Raw genomic sequence first — 26,569 nt, 5'->3', positions numbered from 1 at the left:
CCAGGTCAATACTCTGTCCACTGTGCCACCACATCGCAGGTGAACAAATGTTCTTTTAATTGTCATTAAAGAATCAAAAGGAAAAAAGAAACTACATAATCAAGAAAATCAGGAAATTCCAAAAAGCAGCCAGCTATAAATTCTTCCACACAACATTCTTTTCCTAATTGCTAAGCTTTAAAAATTATTTCTTGCAGAACTGAGCACACCTGCAGAATATAGTAAGGTTACTGTCCCTGGAATTGTACACAATCAGTCCTCTTTCAGAGTGAGATATGAAAAAATAGATGCACTAGACATATTCTTTGATGGAGAGCAACTCCTCTTCCTCCTACCCACCCCAGAAGTCTAAATCAAGACAGTCTCTTGAAAAATTGAAACAATAGATGAATGAGTGCTGTAAGGAAACATATGTTCGACTAAATTTTACTGTTTTTTTTTAAACCAAACTACAACTACATAATGACTTCTTCTAATGAAGTCATGTGATTATTTTGGAGGATGACATCATTTATTATTGTATTTTCACATTTTTTATGCTGTTACCTTTTACCATTAGATAATCTTATATGTTTATCTGGCTTTTTAAATATGTATATCTCACCATTTAATTATAGTACTGCTGAGGACAAGCGATCTTTGAATGTCTGTAGCTCCTGAAGCATAGTAGACCATGAGTTCTTATGAATGGATTAAATCTCTGGCTTTTTTACAGATATAAAGATAGGAAGTGTAAATGTGTTTCAGGGCTAAGGAAAGAATCCTAATCTTCTAATTTTAGTCACTTGAGAAGCAATACAGTCCATGATTTCATAAAATATCCAGAAGGTATCCAACAGCCAAGCACCACGTGGATCAGGTTCTACATATTGGTTCCGCTGAAGTAAATTAAATGGGCAGTCCCTCTTCCCAGAAAAATACAGATTGGCCAGGCTGAAAAATATCAGATGAGGCACAAGAATAAAAAAAAAAAATGAAATGGATTCAGGCTATGTAAGAAATCAACTACCAAAAACGTTCAGTACATCCTGAATGAGTGAATAAATCAATGATTTCAGACTAAAGTCTATGTTTGAGTGTTTGTTTGTTTGTTTATTTATTTATTTATTTTAGTGAGAGCTAGACAGACAGGAAGGGAGAGAGATGAGAAGCATCAGCTCATAGTTGTGGCACCTTAGTTCATTGATTGCTTGGAGTGCCTTTTTGCCTCATATGAAATAGAATAAACATTTTCCAGCCTTCATTTCTTCTGGCTATGAAGTCACTAGAAATTTCAGAATGATACTGAGGGTACAGCATATCTTTAATGGGATGCTTAAGTAATCACAGCAATTTGATTAAAAGGGCAGTCATATTTTGAAATAGTTATTGTTCCCTAGGGAGTGCTATGGTTTCGGACTTACATTTCTTTTTTTTTTTTTCCTGAAGCTGGAAATGGGGAGAGACAGTCAGACAGACTCCCGCATGCGCCCGACCAGGATCCACCTGGCATGCCCACCAGGGGCGAAGCTGTGCCCACCAGGGGGAGATGCTCTGCCCCTCCGGGGCGTTGCTCTGCCGCGACCAGAGCCACTCTAGCGCCTGGGGCAGAGGCCAAGGAGCCATCCCCAGCGCCCGGTCCATCTTTGCTCCAATGGAGCCTTGGCTGCGGGAGGGGAAGAGAGAGACAGAGAGGAAGGAGGGGGGGGTGGAGAAGCAAATGGGCGCTTCTCCTATGTGCCCTGGCCGGGAATCGAACCCGGGTCCCCCGCATACCAGGCCGACGCTCTACCGCTGAGCCATCTGGCCAGGGCCCGGACTTACATTTCTATTGTTACCTATTGCTTCCATTCAACACAGTTTTGTTTTTTGGTTGTTTTTTTTTTTAATCTATTTGTTTGATTTTTAAAGACATTATGCATCATTTTTAACTTACCACTAGACTTTGTCCCAAAAGTTTCCTCTTCAAAATATGTGATCACTCCTTTGCGGTCTCATTCACTGGCCCCCTCTCCAGAGCTGATGGGTTCTCCTAGCATCATCATTCGCCTTTCCTTATTGTCTTAAATATTCCCTGTGAGCGATCTCTACTTCCCGTGCTCCATCTGCCTACTGTGTCAGCATCTGATGAAACTGTAATTACATGTCTCTTCTCCCTCCTTGGTGCCAGACCCACATTTTCAGTTTGATGTTCCATGAGTACTTCAGAAACAACCTGTCCTTAGTCAACGTCATGCTTTTTCCCTCTGCATACCTGCTCACCTTTCTGTTTTTCCCACTTGCTTCATGGTGGCATCCCATAAACTGGGCACAAAGGCCAGAACCTTAGAGACATGCTTAGTGCTTTCTCACGACCTCCTACTATTTAGTACCATCTAAATATAAACAATTTTTTATCCACCAATTGTACTTCAACAAGGCTGTACTGACTAGGACAAAGCCCCATCGATTCTAACTCAGGAATTCTGACAGCTCCATCTGCTCGTCCTCAGCACGGGAAGCATTGTGTCTTTCCCCTGCCAATCCCCATGGCCTTCTAACTGGGCTCATTGCCTCCTGTTCTTTCCACTCCAGGTGGCCTTCTGTATCAGCAAGCCTCATCCATTTTTCTTCCATTGAATGCAGAGACCAGACTTATCTGTATGGGCTACTAAAACATTTACTGAGGAATACAAGCATTTTAATTATTTATAATTGTCTATAGACCCTGCACAGCCATGCATGACCTGGCCCCTGTCCACCTCTCACCTGTGTCTCACACTTCTGTCCCTGTCATTCATTAACTCCACTGGCTTTCTCCTGCTCTTTTCCATGTTCTTCTCTCCCATTCTCTTGTTTTCTGATCTCAAAAAAGTGACACACCACTTTAGGGAGGCTTTTCCTGAACACTCCTCAGTCTAAAGTAAATTCCCTTGCTCTTGCTCATAGAACTTGTCATATTTTATAATTATATACTTTTTTTTTTTGCATTAAGCCTGGCTTACACACATTTCTAAACTCTGTGAAAGCAGGGAGCATTTCTCTTGTGTTCCCCTTTGCATCCCATGGTCCCCATACAGAATCTGGTTGATAATGGGGCTAGCCACCTATAGGCTCAGCCTATAGATTACAGGCAATTCCCACCTCTGAAGAGCATATTGTAAGGTTAAAAGAGTATTGTTATTGCAGAGATAATTTTGACTTTGCTCTAAGTTAAAGAAAAATCAAGCTTCAGTATTCTAGAACTGTTAATCATACATTATTGCCATATGTTATTAAGTCCTATCACAAGACACTGGATACCCATTGTCTGGCTTTAGACATTTCTCTGGTTACCTGAGAATTTTTTTCCTAAAGCATAAAACCCATCCTGTACTTCTTTCACTTGTGAACTTTCAGTGGGTTCCTACTGTTTTCAAGAGAAAGTCCTAAGTATTTAGCATGGCATGTCCATCAAGGTTATTCTCAAGCTCAGCCTGGCCATTTTTTTAAAATCCCAGCTGGTATCTACCACAAGCCATGGTCAAGCAAGGTTTCTTCATACCTTGGCCTCTTCAGAAATGTCCCACTGTTGTCCCTATAGGGCTGTGTATTTGCTGTTTAAAATACATTTCTCTCAAGCATTTTAGTTACATCTTCCTCTGTGCTCCCGCTGCATGATATATTCTCTTAATTCTAAAATTTGTCACGTATTCCATGACAATTTATTAGAATGTCTCTTTCCCAAACTGGATGGTAACTCCTGGACTGGAGTGGGTGTTACCAGTGTCCAGCCTAATCCATAGTATATAACAGCACCGAGTAACTTTTGAGTAACTGAATAGAATGTTAATTGTTTGGAAGTAGACATTCCTTTGCCTACCAAAGCAATGGTACAAATGGTGATTTAATATTTAACTGGCTCAAAACTCCTGTTTAAACTGCAAAAGAATTGAAATGTATTGCTTAATATTGCTTTTTCCACCTAATATCAGCATATGTTATTTCTCTGCTCCATTGCAACTAAGAAACCTCTTTTTTCTTTTACCCCAGGCAGAGATCTAGTCTAAACTTTTCTCTTTAGTCTCTCTTTGCCTAAGAAGAAAAGGCCAAAGCTGAAAGAAGGTTCATTTGTAATGGGATGGGATGTCTGCTGTTTGATTTTCATGGTAGAAGGGAAACATATATCAATTGAGGGAATTGAGGGTTTGAATCTTTGGGACTTGCCTGTGTCTCAAATAGTCTTGAAGACTACTTGTTTCATGACATGTCATTATGCTAATGCATAAGAACCTTGTTGCAATATTGTGAGTGATAAGATGAAATGAACTTTAAAGGAGCTCTACTAATATATAAAAGTAGCAAAAGGACCTTCCTGTTGGTGGTCGCAGGCATAAGAAAGACTTGTTCATGCTTCTTACTAATCCAGGCACTGGTCCTTTGACATGTTAAATGAATCAGAACAGCCCTTCTTCCTTGCTCCTTAACTCTCCTCACACTTTTTGTACATTTTGGTTTTCTTATAGACATCCACAAGAATAATGTTTAACTTTGGGGAAATAAAGACCCTGATGCATAACTCAGTAATTGATAAAATTTATTTGAGACATACTTTATCATTCAAACAAATGTGATTTAATAGGTGAAAGTGGTAGATGTTTTGAAAAACCATATTCTGAACCAAATTATTTGTTTTCATAAAGTAGCTAATCTTACTAAGTTTATTAATGAAATATCCTTTCTGAATTGCTTTCTTCTTTTTTTAAAAAATAGGTGGTGTTTGCATTGCTCAGTCACAGAAGATCCCACGTGAACCAAGACCTGGAGAATTTGAAAAAATTATCAAACGCCTGCTAGAAACACCTAACGCCCGGGCAGTGATTCTGTTTGCCAATGAAGATGACATCAGGTGCTGGTTCCTTTTCTTCCTTATGTAGGATCAGATGTACGGCTCACATCCTTTTTCCAAACATATTTCATGTTCAGTATAGAATCTTGTGAGAGTTTGCAGGAATTACAACGTTCTCATGCAATTACAGATTGCCTTCTGGTGCACAGAGACACACAGACGTCTAGTTTCTAAGTCTGGAAGAAGTGAGACGAATAAGGATGGTAGACAGAATGAAGTGAATGAGGTTAAGGATAAGGCTAATGAACAGGTGCTGGAGCTCAGGTCGCCAGTGAATTTCCTTTAGGAGATGATAAGGCTCATGCAGTTAGAATGATTGACTAATTTTTTTAATGGTGACCTGCTGAGTATATATAACTTGATTTAACTATCTTGTAACATTTATAAGTGTAGTTTTTTTATTATTAAATGAGAGGTGGGGAGGCAGAGAACAGACTCCCCATATATGCTCTGACTGGGATCCACCTGGCAAGCCCACTACTGGGCAGTGCTCTGCCCATCTGGGGCCATTGCTCTATTTCTTGGCAATTCTGCTATTGTAATGCCTGAGGTGAGGCCATGGAGCCATCCTCAGTGCTTGGGGCCAACTTGCTCGAACCATTTGTGCCATGGCTGAAGAAGGGGAAGAGAGAGAGAGAGAGAGAGAGAGAGAAGAGGGGGAGGGGTGGAGAAGCAGATGGTCGCTTCTCCTGTGTGCCTTGGCTGGGAATTGAACCAGGGATATCCACACGCAGAGCCAGTGCTCTACTGATGAGCCAACAGGCCAGGGCCAAGTGTAGTGTTTCTTGATACATGTGGTATGTATTATTTTGCTTTATTCCTGTAGGAGGATATTGGAAGCAGCAAAAAAATTAAACCAAAGTGGCCACTTTCTCTGGATCGGCTCAGATAGTTGGGGATCCAAAATAGCACCCGTTTATCAGCAGGAGGAGATTGCAGAAGGGGCTGTGACGATTTTGCCCAAAAGAGCATCAATTGATGGTAAGGATGCACCATAGACAATTTTTCATCCCAATTCCATCAAAACTCAAAGGCAAAACCAGAGTATCAGCTTATAATGAAAAGCACCCATTATTGATGACTCTGGATAGAATTTTTAGTTCTAATGGCAGAATTGCCAAGACAGTAACTATTTAACCCAGCATGTACTTTTTATTAGAAGAGTACCTATTGAAATTTTTTTAAGAAAGGCAATTATAGTTGGCCTTAAATATTTCCATGATGTTAACCATTGCCATGATGTTGCTCTCTGAGTTTGCATATTTCCATGGGCATGTGTGATGGTCACAGCACTGTTGAGAGGGGACTGCTTGCTTCACAGAAAATGATGACACGATGCTGCACTAAACCTGTGGGTAAAATAAATGCTACAGAAAAGACGAGGCTCATTGCCTTTGCCAATGGTTTTGACAGTGATCAAAATTTCGACCTATCCCATTATCCTTTTGAGTAAGACATTATTTCTAGGTGGTCTCCCTTCAGTGAGGTCATTACCTGAGCAGGCTGGCACTTTAACCCGTTACCCATGACACCAGAAGATTACGTTAGTGCTGATTAGTTAATTGAATTAGCTGAAAATGGAACATACAGGATGGATAAAGTTTGAGTTGGGTGGAAGCATAGAAGCTGGAAACATTAAACACACTAGGAGACAGATAAAAAAAAAGAATGAAAAAATCTGAGTTGGTTCTGCATATTTAGCATGAGGCCACTGGAAGACTAGAGGAGAGAGAGAGGTTGAGAGATGACACCAACAACAGGTTTTCCTATTAAGACACATCCCTGGAGGTAGGTGCCTGAATAGTGAGTGGTGAGGGTGGAGATATTCTCCTCTGATTCCCTTGACTTTGGCCATAAAGGAAGCTTTTCATTCTCTCCCATTTGTTAACATATTTTGGGATGTTTTTTTCGTACAATGATCACAATATAACATAATACCCATTGAAAAGCTCTGATAAGTATTTGGTTTTGATTTCAAAGGAATACTAAAATCATACCTTTGTTCTTTAAAATAGGATTTGATCGATACTTTAGAAGCCGAACTCTTGCCAATAATAGAAGAAATGTGTGGTTCGCAGAATTTTGGGAGGAGAATTTTGGATGCAAACTGGGATCACATGGAAAAAGGAACAGTCATATAAAGAAATGCACAGGTACCCACTTAAGCATTTTCCTTAGTGCATTTGTTTTTTCATTACTCGAGAAAGGAAGTTTTTCTACATGGATAATGATGAAGGTATTTTCTATTTTCTTGTGTCTCTTGTTGTTCCCAGCAGGGCTGGGCATACACTGACTCTTCAACAAACTTAGGTATACTTACTGGTTTTTCCAGTCAATCAACAAGTATTTAGTGGACATTGCCATGTGCTAGGGTATGTCAGTCCTATTTAAAAACATTTATTGAGTTCCTACTCTGAGCAAAGCACTTTATTAGGATTGGTGGGCTATGCACAACTGAGCAAGAAATAATATTGCTCTCTAGAAGTGTAAAATGCAGTAAAGATCATAATAATTTGTTATAAGATACTTAAAAAAAAAAACGATTTCAATCCATGTCCCCTATAATACTAATGTCTTCCATATCTTGCATAGCTTTAGCTGTTATGATTTTTGATGATTTATTTTATGTATTTTGTGCTTAAAAAATAAGTGATATTAAACATTCATATTTTAAATGTAAAAAACATTATTCATTGCATATCATGAGTGTATGCATAGAAATATGTATGAGATATTAAAAAGTACTTAGAACTAAGTGGTGAATTTAGCAAGCTTACAGATACAAGGTCAGTATAAGCTTTTAACAAATCCATTTTACATATATAGTATGTGAGAAATTAACACATGGAAAGGAAATTTAATGACTGCTGGTTATAGCATGATCACAAAAAGCTGTAAAAGATTAGGGGTAATGTTAACAAATGTGTAAATCCTCTACACTGAATACTACAAAACTTGAATGAGTATTTTATACATATACCCTCCCTCCCGTATTTTGAAATATTCTCCTTTCTCTCTACTCACTTTCTTTGGAAAGAGCTGTTCAAATAAAAGATGTAATATAAGTGCAGAGCGAGGGTGGGGATGTGAGAACAGGAGCCACACTGTGTGTGTGTGCGCGCACGTGCGTGTGTGTGTTTGTGTGTGTGTTTGTGTGTGTGTGTGCGTGTGTGTGTGTGTGTGTGTGTTGGGGGAGGGCCTGACTCTGCTTCCTGGGAACCAGGAAGAGTGCTGAAGGCTGGGGTGAGGAAGGAAGGGAAACTCTGCTCACCAAGCTTGTATTCGAGTGTGAGCAGACAGACACTAAATAAGTAAATGTATAAAGAGATGGGGCCTTCCAGATGCTGAGACATGCTTACAGGAAATCCAACAGAGTAAATGTGAAACAGTGACCAGGTGTTAGTGTCAGGGGGAGTGGCATTTCTATTGTGCCATCACCAAAAGCTGCACCAAGGAGGTGACATTTGAGATGAGACCTGAATAGCCAGAAGGTGTCAGTCGTGTGAAGCTGTGAGGGCAGCCCACTGTGGGAGCAAGGGCCAGTGTCTTTAGTTCAAGGTACAGGAAAAGCAGTGCAGGGAGGCTGGCGTGCGAGCCAGGACAGTGAGAGGGGGAGCGTGGGGACAGACGGAACGAAGGAGATAGGCTGGGGCCAGGTCGTCCCAGTTCTTGAGGTTCTTCCTCCAAGCCCCAGAGCTGAGAAGTTTGCACTTGTCCTGCTACCTGTGGAGTAGAATTAGCTGAGGCTTTTTATCCACGGCATTGTTCAGATGCCTGTTTCAAGACAATTCCTGTGGTAGGAGTGTAAATTGGATTGGACATCAGGGGAGAGGAGGTAGAGGGCTCAGTTAGGGCCCCTCCAGTAGTTTTGGTGATGGCAGTCACAGCCTTGACAAGGACATGTGAGTTAGAGGCAGATTGCAGAGGACAGAAGTCTAGTAGGTAGTGTTTACACTGCCTGGTGAGGGATTAACGCTGGGCATGGGAGTTAATGATGAATATTAAACCTCTACCAGCTAGGTCTAGGGAAAATGCTGATGTCCTTAACAGAGAAGACAGAATGAATAGTGGATTTGGATGAACTAATTTGAATTTGGTTTCGATATCGCCCCATGGAACTCTCCAGCAGGTGGCAGCATAAGGTTGGGACCCCACAGAGCATTCAGCACTAAAAATACAGATTAGGGAGCGACAGGTGGAAACCTGGAAGTTAATTAAAGACAAGGGCAGAGATGCAGTTGCCATTGGAGATGGAGCAGCAATGAGGGATGACAACTGAAGACTCTAGGGGAGGAGCCAGGAAAGGAAACTGATCAGGTGAGTTTGAGAAGGAGATGGACTGGGAGCCAATGTCTTCTCAGTCTCCAGGAAATAAGCTGGGCACACACAGTTTCATTGCTGCAGAGAGGTGTGGTTGGGGCACACGGGTGCGATAGACACACAGTGTGAGACAGACCCGGGAGAGAGGAAGTGGGGGAAAGAACGCGTGTTTAGCAGGGATGCAGAAATGTCTCAGGAGAGAGCGCATGTAAGCATGGTTTCTGATAAACCTAGTATTTGGAAGGAATAACTAGAGGCAGAGAAATTAACTGTGGGGTAGGATATTGACAGAACCTTTCAGGAGAGGCGTGAAGAGGAAAGTATTATCATTTTTTATTTTTATATAGTGTGATTAATTTGAAAAAACATATTTTTTAAATAATATGATTAAGTTGAAAAAACTGTACCTTAGAAAAAGATACAAACATATCCATATTTAGAGGGGGGGGAATCCTATGATTAAATGCTCAGTTTGGATACTAAGAGAGTTTAGATACTAAGGAAGTTTAGAAAATGTATGACTATAAGTTCAAGTTGTAAAATTGAAAGCTTCCCGGAGGAGGTGAGTGCTTGATAATAAGATAGAATTGAGAAGGAGCATCGAGGATGAGAGACAGGGTGGGTCAACACAGCAAAGATACAGAGCAGGACACGGAGATGTGTGAGGAGAGTGCGGAGGAGAGGAAGGGGCACCTGGAGGAAGAAGGGGAAATAGGGCCAACCCTTTAGAGAAGGGTTTGAAAGGAGAGTGTATGCACAGAGTACCCTCTGGTGTTTTTCATTCAGATATATTTTACACTGTGCTCACTTCTGAATTCTGAATGTTGTTATTTGATCATCTATAAGTTTATATCCTATTGTTTGGCCTATTAAAGAAAAACCTACCAGTTAATGAAATGGATAAACACAGCCATATATAGATCTACCGGAAAGTTCTGTCCGTTTTGGGAATAAAACAAAATACAAATTTTTCTTATTGTCAATAAACTTTATTAAATAATATAATTGCCATTATTATTAATGATTTCTTGCCAGCGTGAGGGCAATTTGTATATCTCATTTTTGAAAAATGTTTTATCTTTTTTTTTTTTTTTAATAATTTTATTTTTTTTAATGGGGTAACATCAATAAATCAGGATACATATATTCAAAGATAACAAGTCCAGGTAAAGGGCTTATGAGGTGGAGCTGGTTTCACTTTATTAAATTTGGTTGGGATAGTCCAGCTTTTATGTATTCATTCAGTAGTGAATAATTCCCCATACCAGTCCTCCACCTCACTCAGCCACAATCTCCACTGGTTTTCACAGCCAGAAATTATGGGACTTCTCTTCCCGACACTGGAACTCTGGGCCAGGGGCCCTGGTGTGGGGCTGGGAAACCTCACTCCTTGTGAGGACCTCTGCAGCTGAGACCTCTTCTGATTTTTTTTTTAAATAATTTTATTTTTTTAATGGGGTGACATCAATAAATCAGGATACATATATTCAAAGATAACAAGTCCAGGGTATCTTGTCGTTCAATTATGATGCATACCCATCACCCAAAGTCAGATTGTCCTCTGTCACCTTCTATCTTGTTTTCTTTGTGCCTCTCCCCCTCCCCCTTTCCCTCTCCCATTCCCCCCTCCTCCCCGTAACCACCACACTCTTATCAATGTCTCTTAGTTTCACTTTTATGTCCCACCTACGTATGGAATAATGCAGTTCCTGTTTTTTTCTGATTTACTTATTTCACTTCGTATCATGTTATCAAGATCCCACCATTTTGCTGTAAATGTTCCGATGTCATCATTTCTTATGGCTGAGTAGTAATCCATAGTGTATATGTGCCACATCTTCTTTATCCAGTCATCTATTGACGGGCTTTTTGGTTGTTTCCATGTCCTGGCCACTGTGAACAATGCTGCAATAAACATGGGGCTGCATATGTCTTTACGTATCAATGTTTCTGAGTTTTTGGGGTATATACCCAGTAGAGGGATTGCTGGGTCATAAGGTAGTTCTATTTTCAGTTTTTTGAGGAACCACCATACTTTCTTCCATAATGGTTGTACTACTTTACATTCCCACCAACAGTGTATGAGGGTTCCTTTTTCTCCACAGCCTCTCCAACATTTGCTATTACCTGTCTTGCTAATAATAGCTAATCGAACAGGTGTGAGGTGGTGTCTCATTGCTGTTTTGATTTGCATTTCTCTAATAGCTAAAGAAGATGAGCATCTTTTCATATATCTGTTGGCCATTTGTATTTCTTCCTGGGAGAAGTGTCTGTTCATATCCTCTTCCCATTTTTTTATGGGATTGTTTGTTTGTTTGTTGTTGAGTTTTATGAGTTCTTTGTATATTTTGGATATTAGGCCCTTATCTGAGCTGTTGTTTGAAAATATCATTTCCCATTTAGTTGGCTTTCTGTTTATTTTGTTATCAGTTTCTCTTGCTGAGCAAAAACTTCTTAGTCTGATGTAGTCCCATTCATTAATTTTTGCCTTCACTTCTCTTGCCATTGGAGTCAAATTCATAAAATGCTCTTTAAAACCCAGGTCCATGAGTTGAGTACCTATGTCTTCTTCTATGTACTTAATTGTTTCAGGTCTTATGTTTAGATCTTTGATCCATTTTGAGTTAATTTTTGTACAGGGGGAGAGACTGTAGTCCAGTTTCATTCTTTTGCATCTGGCTTTCCAGTTTTCCCAGCACCATTTATTGAAGAGGCTTTCTTTTCTCCATTGTGTGTTGTTGGCCCCTTTATCAAAAATTATTTGACTATATATATGTGGTTTTATTTCTGGACTTTCTATTCTGTTCCATTGGTCTGAGTGTCTATTTTTCTGCCAATACCATGCTGTTTTGATTGTCGTGGCCCTATAATAGAGTTTGAAGTCAGGTATTGTAATGCCCCCAGCTTCATTCTTTTTCTTTAGGATTGCTTTGGCTATTCGGGGTTTTTTATAGTTCCATATAAATCTGATGATTTTTTGCTCTATTTCTTTAAAAAACGTCATTGGAAGTTTGATGGGAATTGCATTGAATTTGTATATTGCTTTGGGTAATATAGCCATCTTGATTATATTTATTCTTCCTAGCCAAGAACAAGGTATATTCTTCCATCTCATTATATCTCTTTCAATTTCCCTTAAAAATGGTTTATAGTTTTCATTATATAAGTCCTTTACATTCTTTGTTATGTTTATTCCTAAGTATTTTATTTTTTTTGTTGCAATCGTGAAGGGGATTATTCTTTTGAGTTCGTTCTGAATTGTTTCATTGTTGGCATATAGAAAGGCTATTGACTTCTGTATGTTAATTTTGTATCCTGCGACCTTACTGTATTGGCTTATTGTTTCTAGTAGTCTTTTTGTGGATTCTTTGGGGTTTTCGATGTATAGGATCATATCATCTGCAAAAAGTGATACCTTTACTTCTTCTTTTCCGATATGGATGCCTTTTATTTCTTTGTCTTGTCTGATTGCTGTGGCGAGAACCTCTAGTACCACATTAAATAAGAGTGGAGAGAGTGGACAAACCCTGTCTTGTTCCTGATTTGAGGGGGAAAGCCTTCAGTTTAGTGCCATTTAATATGATGTTAGCTGATGGTTTATCATATATGGCCTTTATCATGTTGAGATATTTTCCTTCTATACCCATTTTGTTGAGAGTCTTAAACATAAAATTGTGTTGTATTTTATCGAAAGCCTTTTCTGCGTCTATTGATAAGATCATGTGGTTTTTGTTTTTTGTTTTGTTGATATGGTGTATTACATTAACAGTTTTACGTATGTTGAACCATCCTTGAGATTCTGGGATGAATCCCACTTGATCATGTTGTATTATTTTTTTAATATGTTGTTGTATTCGATTTGCTAGTATTTTGTTTAGTATTTTAGCATCTGTATTCATTAGAGATATTGGTCTGTAGTTTTCTTTCTTTGTGCCATCCTTGCCTGGTTTTGGTATGAGGGTTATGTTGGCCTCATAAAATGTGTTTGGAAGTATTGCTTCTTCTTCAATTTTTTGGAAGACTTTGAGTAGAATAGGAACCAAGTCTTCTTTGAATGTTTGATAAAATTCGCTGGTATAGCCGTCAGGGCCTGGACTTTTATTTTTGGGGAGGTTTTTAATGGTTTTTTCTATTTCTTCTCTACTGATAGGTCTGTTTAGGCTTTCTGCTTCTTCTTGACTCAGTCTAGGAAGGTTGTATTGTTCTAGAAATTTATCCATTTCTTCTAGGTTGTTGAATTTAGTGGCATAAAGTTTTTCATAGTATTCTACAATAATTCTTTGTATATCTACGGTGTCCGTGGTGATTTCTCCTCTTTCATTTTGGATTTTGTTTATATGAGTTCTTTCTCTTTTTTCCTTGGTAAGTCTTGCCAAGGGTTTGTCAATTTTGTTGATCTTTTCAAAGAACCAGCTCCTTGTCCTATTAATTTTTTCTATAGTTTTTCTGTTCTCTAATTCATTTATTTCTGCTCTGATTTTTATTATCTCCTTTCTTTGGCTGGTTTTGGGTTGTCTTTGTTCTTCTTTTTCTAGTTCCTTAAGGTGGGAAGTTAAGTGGTTCACTTGGGCTCTCTCTTGTTTGTTCATATATGCCTGAAGTGATATGAACTTCCCTCTTATCACTGCTTTTGCTGCATCCCAGAGATTCTGATATGTCGTATTGTCATTTTCATTAGTCTGTATATATCTTTTGATCTCTGCACTTATTTCTTCTTTGACCCATTCATTTTTTAAAAGTATGTTGTTTAGTTTCCACATTTTTGTGGGATTTTTTTCCTCTTTTTTGCAGTTGAATTCTAGTTTCAAGGCTTTATGATCAGAAAATATGCTTGGTACAACTTCAATTTTTCTGAATTTGCTGATGTTGTTTTTGTGGCCCAACATATGGTCAATTCTTGAGAATGATCCATGTACACTGGAGAAAAATGTATACTCAGTCACTTTGGGATGAAATGTCCTGTAGATGTCTATCATATCCAGGTGCTCTAGTGTTTTGTTTAAGGCCACTATGTCTTTGTTGATTCTCTGTTTGGATGACCGATCTGGAGCCGTCAGCGTTGTGTTGAGGTCTCCAAGTATGATTGTATTTTTGTCAGTTTTTGTTTTAAGATCGATAAGTAGCTGTCTTATATATTTTGGTGCTCCTTGGTTTGGTGCATATATATTAAGAATTGTTATGTCTTCTTTATTCAGTGTCCCCTTAGCCATTATGAAATGGCCATTTTTGTCTCTGAGTACTTTTCCTGTCTTGTAGTCAGCATTATCCGATATGAGCATTGCTACACCTGCTTTTTTTTGGATGTTATTTGCTTGGAGTATTGTTTTCCAGCCTTACACTTTGAATTTGTTTTTATCCTTGTTACTTAGATGAGTTTCCTGTAGGCAGCATACAGTTGGATTTTCTTTTTTAATTCATTCTGCTACTCTGTGCCTTTTTATTGGTGAGTTTAATCCGTTTACATTTAGTGTAATTATTGATACTTGTGAGTTCCCTATTGCCATTTTATATCTTGCTTTCTGTTAGTTTTGTGTCTTGTTTGATCCTTCTCTTTGTTTTTCTATCTTTTGTTTTCATTTGGTTGTATTCCATACATCTTTCCTCTGTTGCTATCTTTTTTATCATGTGCTTCTGTGGTGGTTTTTTCAATGGTGGTTACCTTTGAGTAATGAAAAGGGTCCCTACCTTGTTCATTGTAGTGCACTATTTTGTGAGTACTTTTGCACTCCATCGTCCTTTGCTACTGTTAATCTCCATCTTCTCCCCCTCTTTCTTTTTGTTGTTGTCACAGTTTAAATTTGGTTTTATTGTGTTCTTCTTGGAGCTTTTACTTGTGGCTCTGTTTTTTTTTTTTCTTTGTATCTGATTGGAGAACCCCCTTTAGTAATTCTTGGAGTGTGGGATTTCTGATGATAAATTCCCTCATCTTTTCTGTATCTGTGAATGTTTTTATTTCTCCTTCGTATTTGAAGGATAGCTTTGATGGGTATAGTATTCGTGGCTGAAAGTTCCTCTCTTTCAGGACTTTAAATATTGGGGTCCACTCTCTTCTAGCTTGTAGAGTTTCTGCTGAGAAATCTGATGATAATCTAATGGGCCTTCCTTTATATGTTGTATTCTTCTTTTCCCTGGCTGCCTTAAGAATTTTTTCTTTGCTGTTGGTTTGTGTCAATTTCATTATGATATGCCTTGGAGTAGGTTTGTTGGGGTTAAGAAAACTTGGAGTTCTGTTTGCTTCTTGAATTTGAGGCTTTAGTTCTTTCCACAGGCTTGGGAAGTTCTCATCTATTATTTGTTTGAGTATGTTCTCCATTCCATTTTCTCTCTCTTCTCCCTCTGATATACCTATTATTCTTATGTTATTCTTTTTGATGGAGTCAGATAATTCTTGTAGGGCTATCTCATTTTTTTTAATTTTTGAGTCTCTTTCTTCTTCTCTCTGTTGTGCCTCAAGTTGCTTGTCTTCTATTTCACTAATCCTCTCTTCTATCTGACCTGTTCTATTAGCTAAGCTTGTTACTTCGTTTTTCAGCTCGTGAATTGAGTTTTTCATCTCTGTTTGATTTGTTTTTATAGTTTCAATTTCCTTGGACATATATTCTTTGTGTTCATTGAGTTGTTTTCTGAGCTCCCTAAATTGCCTTTCTGTGTTTTCTTGTATATCTCTGAGTATTTTTAGGATTTCTATCTTGAATTCTCTGTCATTTAGCTCCAAGGTTTCCAATATATTAAATTTTTTCTCCATAGATTTTTCCTCATCTAGCTGTGTTACCTCTCTTTCTTTTGTATCCATGATATTCGATTTTCTCTTCCTTAATGGCATCTGAGGGTGGTTTTGTTGATAGTATTAATGAGATTTAATAAAGAATGAAAAGTTAAAAAAATAATAAAAAAAATAAAAAATCGAAAAGAGTTGTTTTTTTTTTAAAAAATTAATAATGAAATAAAGAAAAATACAATAAAATAAAAATTAAAAAAAAAAAAAGGAAATTATTCCCTTCCTCCTTTTTTCCTCTCCTCTCCTCTCCCCTCTTTCTTGAGAAAATCTTGTGGTGGACTGTGAATTATAACAAACAATGCCTGTGATGGAGGGCCTGAATTGGGGAAAAGTAATAAAGGGGCAAAAAAAAAAAAAAAAAAAGAGCGTATGGACCCACAAAAGGCAAATAAGGAAAAAATTTGGGTCAAGAATAAAATGATTTGCTTTTAGGTGTTGGTTGTCTAAGAGTTATGATGAGAGGAATAAGAGGAAAACGGAAAAATGGGGGGACAAATTAAAAACTTACTATTGTATTTAGTGGAACAAGAACTAGATAATATGGAGAGCCAGGGATGGGATCACTGCTAGTGAGTTAAAAAGGTGAAGTAAAAACCCCCCCAAATGCCACAAACATAAGTTTGAGTCCCAGATAAGATAATTTGTTTGTTATTGAGGTTTGAATGAGAGGAGATGTAAAGGAGAAAGGAAGAAACTAATATAGAGGGAGAAAAGAAAGAGAGAGAGAGAGAAAAAAAGAGGGAACCACTAAAAGAAGAAAAAAGAAAGGAGAGAGAGAGAGAGTTAAGGGTTTTAGGGTGCAACCCTCATAGAGAGAAAGGAAGAGAAGAGAAAAGATAATGGGAGATGTAACACTTATGGGTAGTGTAGTTCAAGGAGAGGAGAGAGTAAGACCGGTAGAGAGTTAATCGGCCAAATTGGAGGAGGAAAAAAAAGTATCAAGAATGAAGATAAGAGAAACAAACGAACAAATATAATAAAATGGAATAGGTTATAAAGTCTGCAGATTATTCTTGATTTTGAGAGGTTATCTTCTTGCTTTTTCTTTTCTCTCCCTCTTCCTGGTCATGACTCTGTACCCTGGGTTCTGTCCCTTTGGCACGCTCAGGTAGAGGTTTGCAGTTGATAAGTCTCTATGGCAATGTCATGTATTGTGCTTTAGTCTCGTTGGCAGTCGAAGCTCAGTAGCATTTTTAGGCTCCGACAGTGAGAGAGTCCGTGTTCCTGGAGCCTTTCTCCTAGTCTTTCCTTCCTCTATTAGTAGCCTGATAATCCAGCTATGGGGTTGCTGCTGCCTCTGCCTGGATAGTAATAGGCTCAAAGAGCTGGCAACTCCCCACTCTATTTCCACTCAGCACAGGGCTCTGGGTAAGGCTCAGTCAGTCAGAGCTGCTAGCATAATCAGGAGGGCTTTCCGCCCACTCAAAGACCTCTGGCTCTGCCACTCTGTCCGGTAACACAAGCGGGCGCCCACTTCCGGGGCACTTGGAGGAAACTCTCACTCACTGTCTGTGACCAGGATATCTGGCCAGCAGTCTCAAACTCTGAGTGAAACCCCCAACCACAGGGAAAAGTTGCAGCATTGGAATTGAGTCTCGCTCTGTCCCCGTGCGCGGCTTTTGCAAGGCGCTGGGGCGGCCCGAGATTCCGCTTTCGCCCACACAAAGGCCCCTGACTCTGCCCCTCTGTGCGATAACACGGGCGCACACTGCCAAGGCACTCGGAGGAATCGCTCACTTCCTATCTGCGCGCGCACATCAGGATATGAGGCCGGCCGCGTTTCCCTCTGAGAGAAACACCCTCCAGCACGGAAAATCTCCACTGTTGGAATTAGTTCTCACTCCCTCCCGTGCGTGGCTTTCCCAGGGCGTTGGGGCTGCCCAGAGACTCTGCCCTCGGCCCACAGAAAGGCCTCTGACCCTGCCTCTCCATGGGGCAACACGGGCACCCACTCTCGGGGCCTAGGAAGAAATTCTCTCCCACTAACTGCGCACCGACCAGGAGACCGGGTAAAATGGCCGCTCCGCTTGTCTTTCTTTGGGTTTGGCGCGAGTTTTAGCTTGTATTGCCCGGGTTGCCACAGGATCAGATTTTTCTCGGCTTGGATCTCTGTGCCACAGCCTGGTTCAGCCGTTTGTGTCGCGGCCTGGATCTATTCACCCCCTTTGCCCGCCTCAGTTTCTATATTCACAGTTACCAGAGAAAGCCGCCCTGTTTAGGTTAGTGAGGAAGGAGGAGCATTTCTTACTCCCTATTTCCTTTGGGGTTTGGTTATATATTTAGCTAATTTTTTACTCAATCATACCTTTGGGTGTATTGCGAAGCATCTGGAAGCTCCAAGTATAGGTTTTTCTGTTTCTGGTTGAAGATCTTGTTGAGTTTTGGGGGAGATTTATCGGTATCGTTTCCTACCCCGCCATTACTCTGACGTCATCCAATGTTTTATCTTTTGATGCGAAAAATTGAACCAGTGCTTGTTTGATATCTTCTTCATTTTTGAATTTTTTGCCCTTCAAAAAATTTTGTAAGGACAAAAACAATTGATAGTCGGAGGGTACTAAGTCCGGGGAATATGGTGGATGCAACAGACATGCTTCTGTAGCATTTCTTCCTTGTTGAAATTCGTAAAAAGTACAGTGGTGTAAATGAACTTTATCAGTAGCCATGGGTACACCATCGCTTCACACATAAGACTAACGTGAATCAACTTTGTTTTAGTTAATTTGCTACGTCAGTATGTATACATTAAGTGATAAAAATAGAGAGGCACACTTGCGCCAAATAAACATGTGCTTACGTGACGAAACTTGTTGTGATAGAAACGGACAGAACTTTCCCGTAGACCTTATACACACACACACACAAACACACACACACACACACACGTAATAATATTGGTGGTAAATTTATTATTTTTTTTTTAATAAATTTTTATTAATGGTAATGGGATGACATTAATAAATCAGGGTACATATATTCAAAGAAAACATGTCTAGGTTATTTTGTCATCAAATTATGTTGCAAACCCCTCGCCCAAAGTCAGATTGTCCTCCGTCACCCTCTATCTAGTTCTCTGTGCCCCTCCCCCTCCCCCTAACTCTCTCCCTCCCTCCCTCCCATGTCCTCCCTCCCCCCCCACCCTTGGTAACCACCACACTCTTGTCCATGTCTCTTAGTCTCATTTTTATGTTCCACCAATGTATGGAATCATGTAGTTCTTGTTTTTTTCTGATTTACTTATTTCACTCCTTATAATGTTATCAAGATCCCACCATTTTGCTGTAAATGATCTGATGTCATCATTTCTTATGGCTGAGTAGTATTCCATAGTGTATATGTGCCACATCTTCTTTATCCAGTCTTCTATTGAAGGGCTTTTTGGTTGTTTCCATGTCTTGGCCACTGTGAACAGTGCTGCAATGAACATGGGGCTACATGTGTCTTTACGTATCAATGTTTCTGAGGTTTTGGGGTATATACCCAGTAGAGGGATTGCTGGGTCATAAGGTAGTTCTATTTTCAGTTTTTTGAGGATCCACCATACTTTCCTCCATAATGGTTGTACTACTTTACAGTCCCACCAACAGTGAATGAGGGTTCCTTTTTCTCCACAGCCTCTCCAACATTTGCTATTACCCGTCTTGTTGATAATAGCTAATCTAACAGGAGTGAGGTGGTATCTCATTGTAGTTTTGATTTGCATTTCTCTAATAACTAATGAAGCTGAGCATCTTTTCATATATCTGTTGGCCATTTGTATCTCTTCCTGGGAGAAGTGTCTGTTCATGTCCTCTTCCCATTTTTTTATTGGATTGTTTGTTTGTTTGTTGTTGAGTTTTATGAGTTCTTTGTAAATTTTGGATATTAGGCCCTTATCTGAGCTGTCGTTTGAAAATATCAGTTCCCATATAGTTGGCTGTCTGTTTATTTTGATATCAGTTTCTCTTGCTGAGCAAAAACTTTTAATTCTGATGTAGTCCCATTCATTTATCTTTGCCTTCACTTCTCTTGCCATTGGAGTCAAGTTCATAAAATGTTCTTTAAAACCCAGGTCCATGATTTTAGTACCTATGTCTTCTTCTATGTACTTTATTGTTTCAGGTCTTATATTTAGGTCTTTGATCCATTTTGAATTAATTTTAGTACACGGGGACAGGCTGTAGTCGAGTTTCATTCTTTTGCATGTGGCTTTCCAGTTTTCCCAACACCATTTGTTGAAGAGGCTTTCTTTTCTCCATTGTGTGTTGTTGGCCCCTTTATCAAAGATTATTTGACCATATATATGTGGTTTTATTTCTGGGCTTTCTATTCTGTTCCATTGGTCTGAGTGTCTATTTTTTTGCCAATACCATGCTGTTTTGATTATCGTGGCCCTATAATATAGTTTAAAGTCAGGTATTGTAATGCCCCCAGCTTCATTCTTTTTCCTTAGGATTGTTTTGGCTATTCGGGGTTTTTTATAGTTCCATATAAATCTGATGATATTTTGTTCCATTTCTTTAAAAAATCTCATAGGGATTTTGATGGGAATTGCATTAAATTTGTATATTGCTTTGGGTAATATGGCCATTTTGATTATATTTATTCTTCCTATCCAAGAACAAGGAATATTTTCCATCTCATTGTATCTTTTTCGATTTCCCTTAACAATGCTTTGTAATTTTCATTATATAGGTCCTTTACGTTCTTTGTTATGTTTATTCCTAGGTATTTTATTTTTTTTTTGCAATCGTGAAGGAGATTATTTGTTTGAGTTCGTTTTCTAATATTTCATTGTTGGCATATAGAAAGGCTATGGACTTTTGTATGTTAATTTTGTATCCTGCGACCTTACTGTATTGGTTTATTGTTTCTAATAATCTTTTTGTGGAGTCCTTCGGGTTTTCGATGTATAGGATCATATCATCAGCAAAAAGTGATAGCTTTACTTCTTCTTTTCCGATATGGATGCCTTTTATTTCTTTGTCTTGTCTGATTGCTCTGGCCAGAACTTCTAGCACCATGTTGAATAAGAGTGGAGAGAGTGGACAACCCTGTCTTGTTCCTGATTTAAGGCAGAAAGTCCTCAGTTTTATGCCGTTTAATAGGATGTTGGCTGATGGTTTATCATATATGGCCTTTATCATGTTGATATTTTCCTTCTATACCCATTTTGTTGAGAGTCTTAAACATAAAATTGTGTTGTATTTTATCAAAAGCCTTTTCTGCATCTATTGATAAGATCATGTGGTTTTTGTTCTTTGTTTTGTTGATATGGTGTATTACGTTAACCGTTTTGCGTATGTTGAACCATCCTTGAGATTCTGGGATGAATCCCACTTGATCATGATGTATTATTTTTTTAATATGTTGTTGTATTCGGTTTTCCAGTATTTTGTTTAGTATTTTAGCATCTGTATTCATTAGAGATATTGGTCTGTAGTTTTCTTTCTTTGTGCCATCCTTCCCAGGTTTTGGTATGAGGGCTATGTTGGCCTCATAAAATGTGTTTGGAAGTATTGCTTCTTCTTCAATTTTTTGGAAGACTTTGAGTAGAATAGGAACCAAGTCTTCTTTGAATGTTTGATAGAATTCACTAGTATAACCGTCTGGGCCTGGACTTTTATTTTTGGGGAGATTTTTAATAGTTTTTTCTATTTCCTCCTGGCTGATTGGTCTGTTTAGGCTTTCTGCTTCTTCATGACTCAGTCTAGGAAGGTTGTATTGTTCTAGGAATTTATCCATTTCTTCTAGATTGTTGTATTTGGTGGCATATAATTTTTCATAGTATTCTTCAATAATTCTTTGTATTTCTATGATGTCTGTGGTGATCTCTCCTCTTTCATTTTGGATTTTATTTATTTGAGTCCTGTGTCTTTTTTCCTTGGTGAGTCTTGCCAAGGGTTTGTCAATTTTGTTGATCTTTTCAAAGAACCAGCTCCTTGTTTTATTGATTTTTTCTATAGTTTTTCTGTTCTCTATTTCATTTATTTCTGCTCTGATTTTTATTATCTCCTTTCTTCGGCTGGTTTTGGGTTGTCTTTGTTCTTCTTTTTCTAGTTCCTTAAGGTGTGAAGTTAAGTGGTTTACTTCGGCTCTCTCTTGTTTGTTCATATAGGCCTGAAGTGATATGAACTTTCCTCTTATTACTGCTTTTGCTGCATCCCAGAGATTCTGATATGTCGTATTTTCATTTTCATTTGTCTATATATATCTTTTGATTTCTGCGCTTATTTCTTCTTTGACCCATTCATTTTTTAGAAGTATGTTGTTTAGTTTCCACATTTTTGTGGGTTTTTCCCCCCTCTTTTTTGCAGTTGAATTCTTGTTTCAAGGCTTTATGATCAGAAAATATGCTTGGTACAATTTCAATTTTTCTAAATTTGCTGATATTGTCTTTGTGGCCCAACATATGGTCAATTCTTGAGAATGTTCCATGTACACTAGAGAAAAATGTATACTCTGTCGCTTTGGGATGAAGTGTCCTGTAGATGTCTATCATATCCAGGTGTTCTAGTATTTCGTTTAAGGCCACTATATCTTTATTGATTCTCTGTTTGGATGACCGATCTAGAGCCGTCAGCGGTGTATTGAGGTCTCCAAGTATGATTGTATTTTTGTTAGTTTTTGTTTTAAGGTCAATAAGTAGCTGTCTTATATATTTTGGTGCTCCTTGGTTTGGTGCATATATATTAAGGATTGTTATGTCTTCTTGATTCAACTTCCCCTTAATCATTATGAAATGACCATTTTTGTCTCTGAGTACTTTTTCTGTCTTGTAGTCAGCATTATTAGATATGAGTATTGCTACGCCTGCTTTTTTTTGGGTGTTGTTTGCTTGGAGTATTGTTTTCCAGCCTTTCACTTTGAATTTGTTTTTATCCTTGTTGCTTAGATGTGTTTCTTGTAGGCAGCATATAGTTGGATTTTCTTTTTTAATCCATTCTGCTACTCTGTGTCTTTTTATTGGTAAGTTTAATCCATTTACATTTAGTGTAATTATTGACACTTGTGGGTTCCCTACTGCCATTTTATATCTTACTTTCTGTTAGTTTTGTATCTAGTTTGATTCTTCTCTTTTGTTTTTCTATCATTTGTTTTTGTTTGTTTGTGTTCCATACTTCTTTCCTCTGTTGCTACCTTTTTTAAGTCAAGTGTTTTTGTGGTGGTTTTTTTAAGGGTGGTTACCATTAAGTAATGAAAAGGGTACCTACCATATTCATTGTAGTACCCTATCTTATAAGTATTTCTGCACTTCATCATCCTTTGCTACTGTTAATCTCCATCCTCTCCCCCCTTTTTTTCCTTTGTTGTCACAGTTTAAGTTTGGTTTTATTGTGTTCTTGGTGGAGCTGTTACTTATGGTGTTGTTTTCTTTTGTTCTTTGAATCTGGTTGGAAAACCCCCCTTAGTATTTCCTGGAGTGGGGGCTTTCTGTTGATAAATTCATCTTTTCTGTATTTGTGAATGTTTTTATATCTCCTTCATACTTGAAGGATAGCTTTGATGGGTATAGTATTCTTGGCTGAAAGTTCCTCTCTTTCAGGGCTTTAAATATTGGGGTCCACTCTCTTCTAGCTTGTAGAGTTTCTGCTGAGAAATCTGATGATAATCTAATAGGCCTTCCTTTATATGTTGTACTCTTCTTTTCCCTGGCTGCCTTGAGAATTTTTTCTTTGTCATTGGTTTGTGTCATCTTTATTATGATGTGCCTTGGAGTGGGTTTGTTGGGGTTAAGAAAACTTGGTGTTCTGTTTGCTTCTTGAATTTGAGGCTTTAGTTCCTTCCACAGGCTTGGGAAGTTCTCGTCTATTATTTGTTTGAGTATATTCTCCATTCCATTTTCTTTCTCTTCTCCCTCTTATATACCTATTATTCTTATGTTATTCTTTCTGATGGAGTCAGACAATTCCTGTAGGGCTTTCTCATTTTTTATTATGTTTGAGTCTCTTTCTTCTTTTCTCTGTTGTGCCTCAAGTTGTTTTTCTTCTATTTCACTAATCCTATCTTCAATCTGGGCTGTTCTGTCAGCTAAGCTTGTTACCTCGTTTTTTAGCTCGTGAATTGAGTTTTTCATTTCTGTTTGATTTGTTTTTATAGTTTCAATTTCCTTGGTAATATATTCTTTGTGTTCATTGAGTTGTTTTCTGATCTCCCTATATTGCCTTTCTGTGTTTTCTTGTATATCTCTGAGTATTTTTAAGATTTCTATTTTAAATTCTCTGTAATTTAGCTCCTAGGCTTCCAATATGTTAAGTCTTTTCTCCATAGATTTTTCTACATCTATTTGTGTTACCTCTCTTTCTTTTGTATCCATAATATTCGATTTCCTCTTTCTTATCGGCATCTGAGGGTGGTCTTATTGATAGCACTAATTAGAATTAATAAAGAGTAAAAAGAAAAAAAAAAAGGGTAAAACACCCCACAAAAAAAAACAGTAATACTTTATTATTTCCCTTTTTTTTTCTCTCTTCTCTTTCCCTCCTCTCCCCTCCTCAGGGAAATATCGTGCCTATAATGGAGGGCCTGATTTGGGGTGAAGAGTTCAAGGGGCAAAAAAAAGGGAGTAGGGACCTACTAAATGCAAAAAAAAAAAAAAAAAAAAAAAGGAAGAAAATCTTAGACAAGCATAAGATGATTTGCTTGTAAGTGATGGTCAACTAAGAGATATAATGAGAGGGATAAGAGGGAATCAGAAAAAAGGACCAAAAAAGAATAATAAAGAAGAAAAAATAAAAATAATAAGTAAAAATCTGTTGTATTAAGTGGAGCGAAGACTAAATACAATGGAGACCTTGGGTTGGGAGGACCCAAAATGCCACAAAAATAAACAAACAAGAGAAAAAAAAATAAAAACAAAAGCAAAAAAGGGAAATAAAGCCAAAAAAAAGCCTTGAGTCCCAAATTAACTAATTTGTTCGTGATTGAGGATTATATGGGAGGAAAGTAAAATGAGAAAAGAAAAAATGAATAGGAAGGAAAAAATAAGAAAAAGAGAAAAACGAAGGAAGAAATAAAATAGGAGGAGAAAAAAACAAAATAAAGCAAGACAAAAAAAAAACAAAAAAAAAAAGAACAAAAGAGGAGAGAGTGAGAGTTAAGTGTTTTGGAGTATAACCTTAAAGGAGGGTGAGGATGAAGAAGAAAAATAAAATGCAACACTCATGGGTAGTGTAGTTCAAGAAAGGGGAAGCATAAGATGGGCAGAGAATAGAAGGACCGAGTTGGAGGAAATAAAGGCAAAAAGATAGAAGAAACAAACAACAACAACAAAAAATTAGTGGATCAAGTTGTAAAGTCTGTGGGTTTTTCTTGATTTTGAGAGGTTAACTTCTTCCTTTTTCTTTTCTTTCCCTCTTCCTAGTCGGTGACTCTGTACCCCAGGCTCTGCCCCTGTGTCACTCTTAGGTAGGGATTTGCAGTTGATGGGATTCTATGGCAATGTCATATAATTGGCTTTAGTCTTGCTGGAAGTAAAGGCTTGTTGGCGTTTGCAGGGTCCAACGATGAGAGAGTTTGCTTTCCTGGATTCTCTCTCCTAGTCCCCCCTTTCTGAATTAGCAGCCTGGTGATCCAGCTATAAGGCTGCAACTGCTTCTGCCTGGGGAGTAAGAGGCTCAAAGAGGTGGGAAATCCCCACTCTATCCCCACTCAGTGCAAGGCTTTGGGAAAGGCTCTGAGAGTCAGGGCCTCCAGTGTAATCAGGCGGGGGTGGGAGTCAATTGTTGTCAAGGTGACTGTTCAGCGCCTATCATTTAGTTGGACCTCTCAACCCAGGCTTTCCACACTTTGTAGCCTGTTTTTGCAGGGAAGAAGAGGCACTAGTCTCTGCTTACGACTAGTGTAGTATAGACCTTATTATCTGCCAAGTCCTTCTTGTTAGCGTTTATCCCTGAATATGGAGGTTCTATCAATCAGAAGTTGCCCCCGCCCCTTTAGCGAGAGGCACTAAAAAATATCACACCTCTTGTCTTGGATCGCTGAACTGAGAGAGATCTTATCAATTAGAACCGCGGGTGCACAGATTTTATGGGTTAAGCTAATTTCAGTGATTGGGTCGCAGCTGTGCTTCCAAAGGTATTTTAGGCTGCCTGCGCGCGCCCCTCCCCCAACGCTTGATTGTTAGCTTGAATGGCTGGGTGAGGTGCCCCGCCCACGGAGAGAATCTCCCAAGCCTCTCCCGCTCGCCCAGCCGCTGGCGGCTGGACCGCACCAGGCGCAGGATAATGGAGCCCCCTGGGTGTGCGGGCCAGCAGGGCGCCCTGGGTGCGTGGAATGCCCAAGGCACGTGCGCAAATGGGGCGACCCCCACTTGCAGTGTGCGGGCTGCTGGGAACTTCAGCGGTGCTCAACCGGACCGGGCGCGCGCTCGGCTGCTCGCGGCGGCGGCTCGTGGCGGCCGCTTGCCGTGTCGGTTTGCGGCGCGGCAGCTCGCGGGGGCTCGAGGCGGCTCGCGGTGGCAGCTCGCGGTTCCCAAGTATATGGGCTGACTCACCGCAGGCGCACTCCCTCGCGGCTTGAATGAGCGTCACTGCGGTAGCTTCCTCCACACCCTCGTCTCTCAGATTCAAGTGATAACAGTCCTTTTGCTTTCAGTTTGTGTGGAACTCCGGAATGCTCCGAGGATAAATTTTTCTGTTTCTAGG

At 39.0% G+C, this 26,569-nt stretch overlaps 1 protein-coding gene across 1 annotated transcript in view; it reads left to right on the top strand.

Annotated features, from left to right (window-relative positions):
- The window catches only part of GRM8 (glutamate metabotropic receptor 8), an 846,090-nt gene that overhangs the window by 371,597 nt on the left and 447,924 nt on the right, over positions 1 to 26,569 (top strand). The window contains exons 4-6 of the mRNA XM_066262217.1: positions 4,711 to 4,846; positions 5,673 to 5,827; positions 6,862 to 6,999. Coding sequence (XP_066118314.1) covers positions 4,711 to 4,846; positions 5,673 to 5,827; positions 6,862 to 6,999 — 429 coding nt within the window. The remainder of the gene's footprint in view (positions 1 to 4,710; positions 4,847 to 5,672; positions 5,828 to 6,861; positions 7,000 to 26,569) is intronic.

Source organism: Saccopteryx bilineata, chromosome 2 (genome assembly GCF_036850765.1).
Source record: "Saccopteryx bilineata isolate mSacBil1 chromosome 2, mSacBil1_pri_phased_curated, whole genome shotgun sequence".
NCBI lineage: Eukaryota > Metazoa > Chordata > Mammalia > Chiroptera > Emballonuridae > Saccopteryx > Saccopteryx bilineata.
This window is presented reverse-complemented; position numbering and strand designations above follow the sequence as displayed.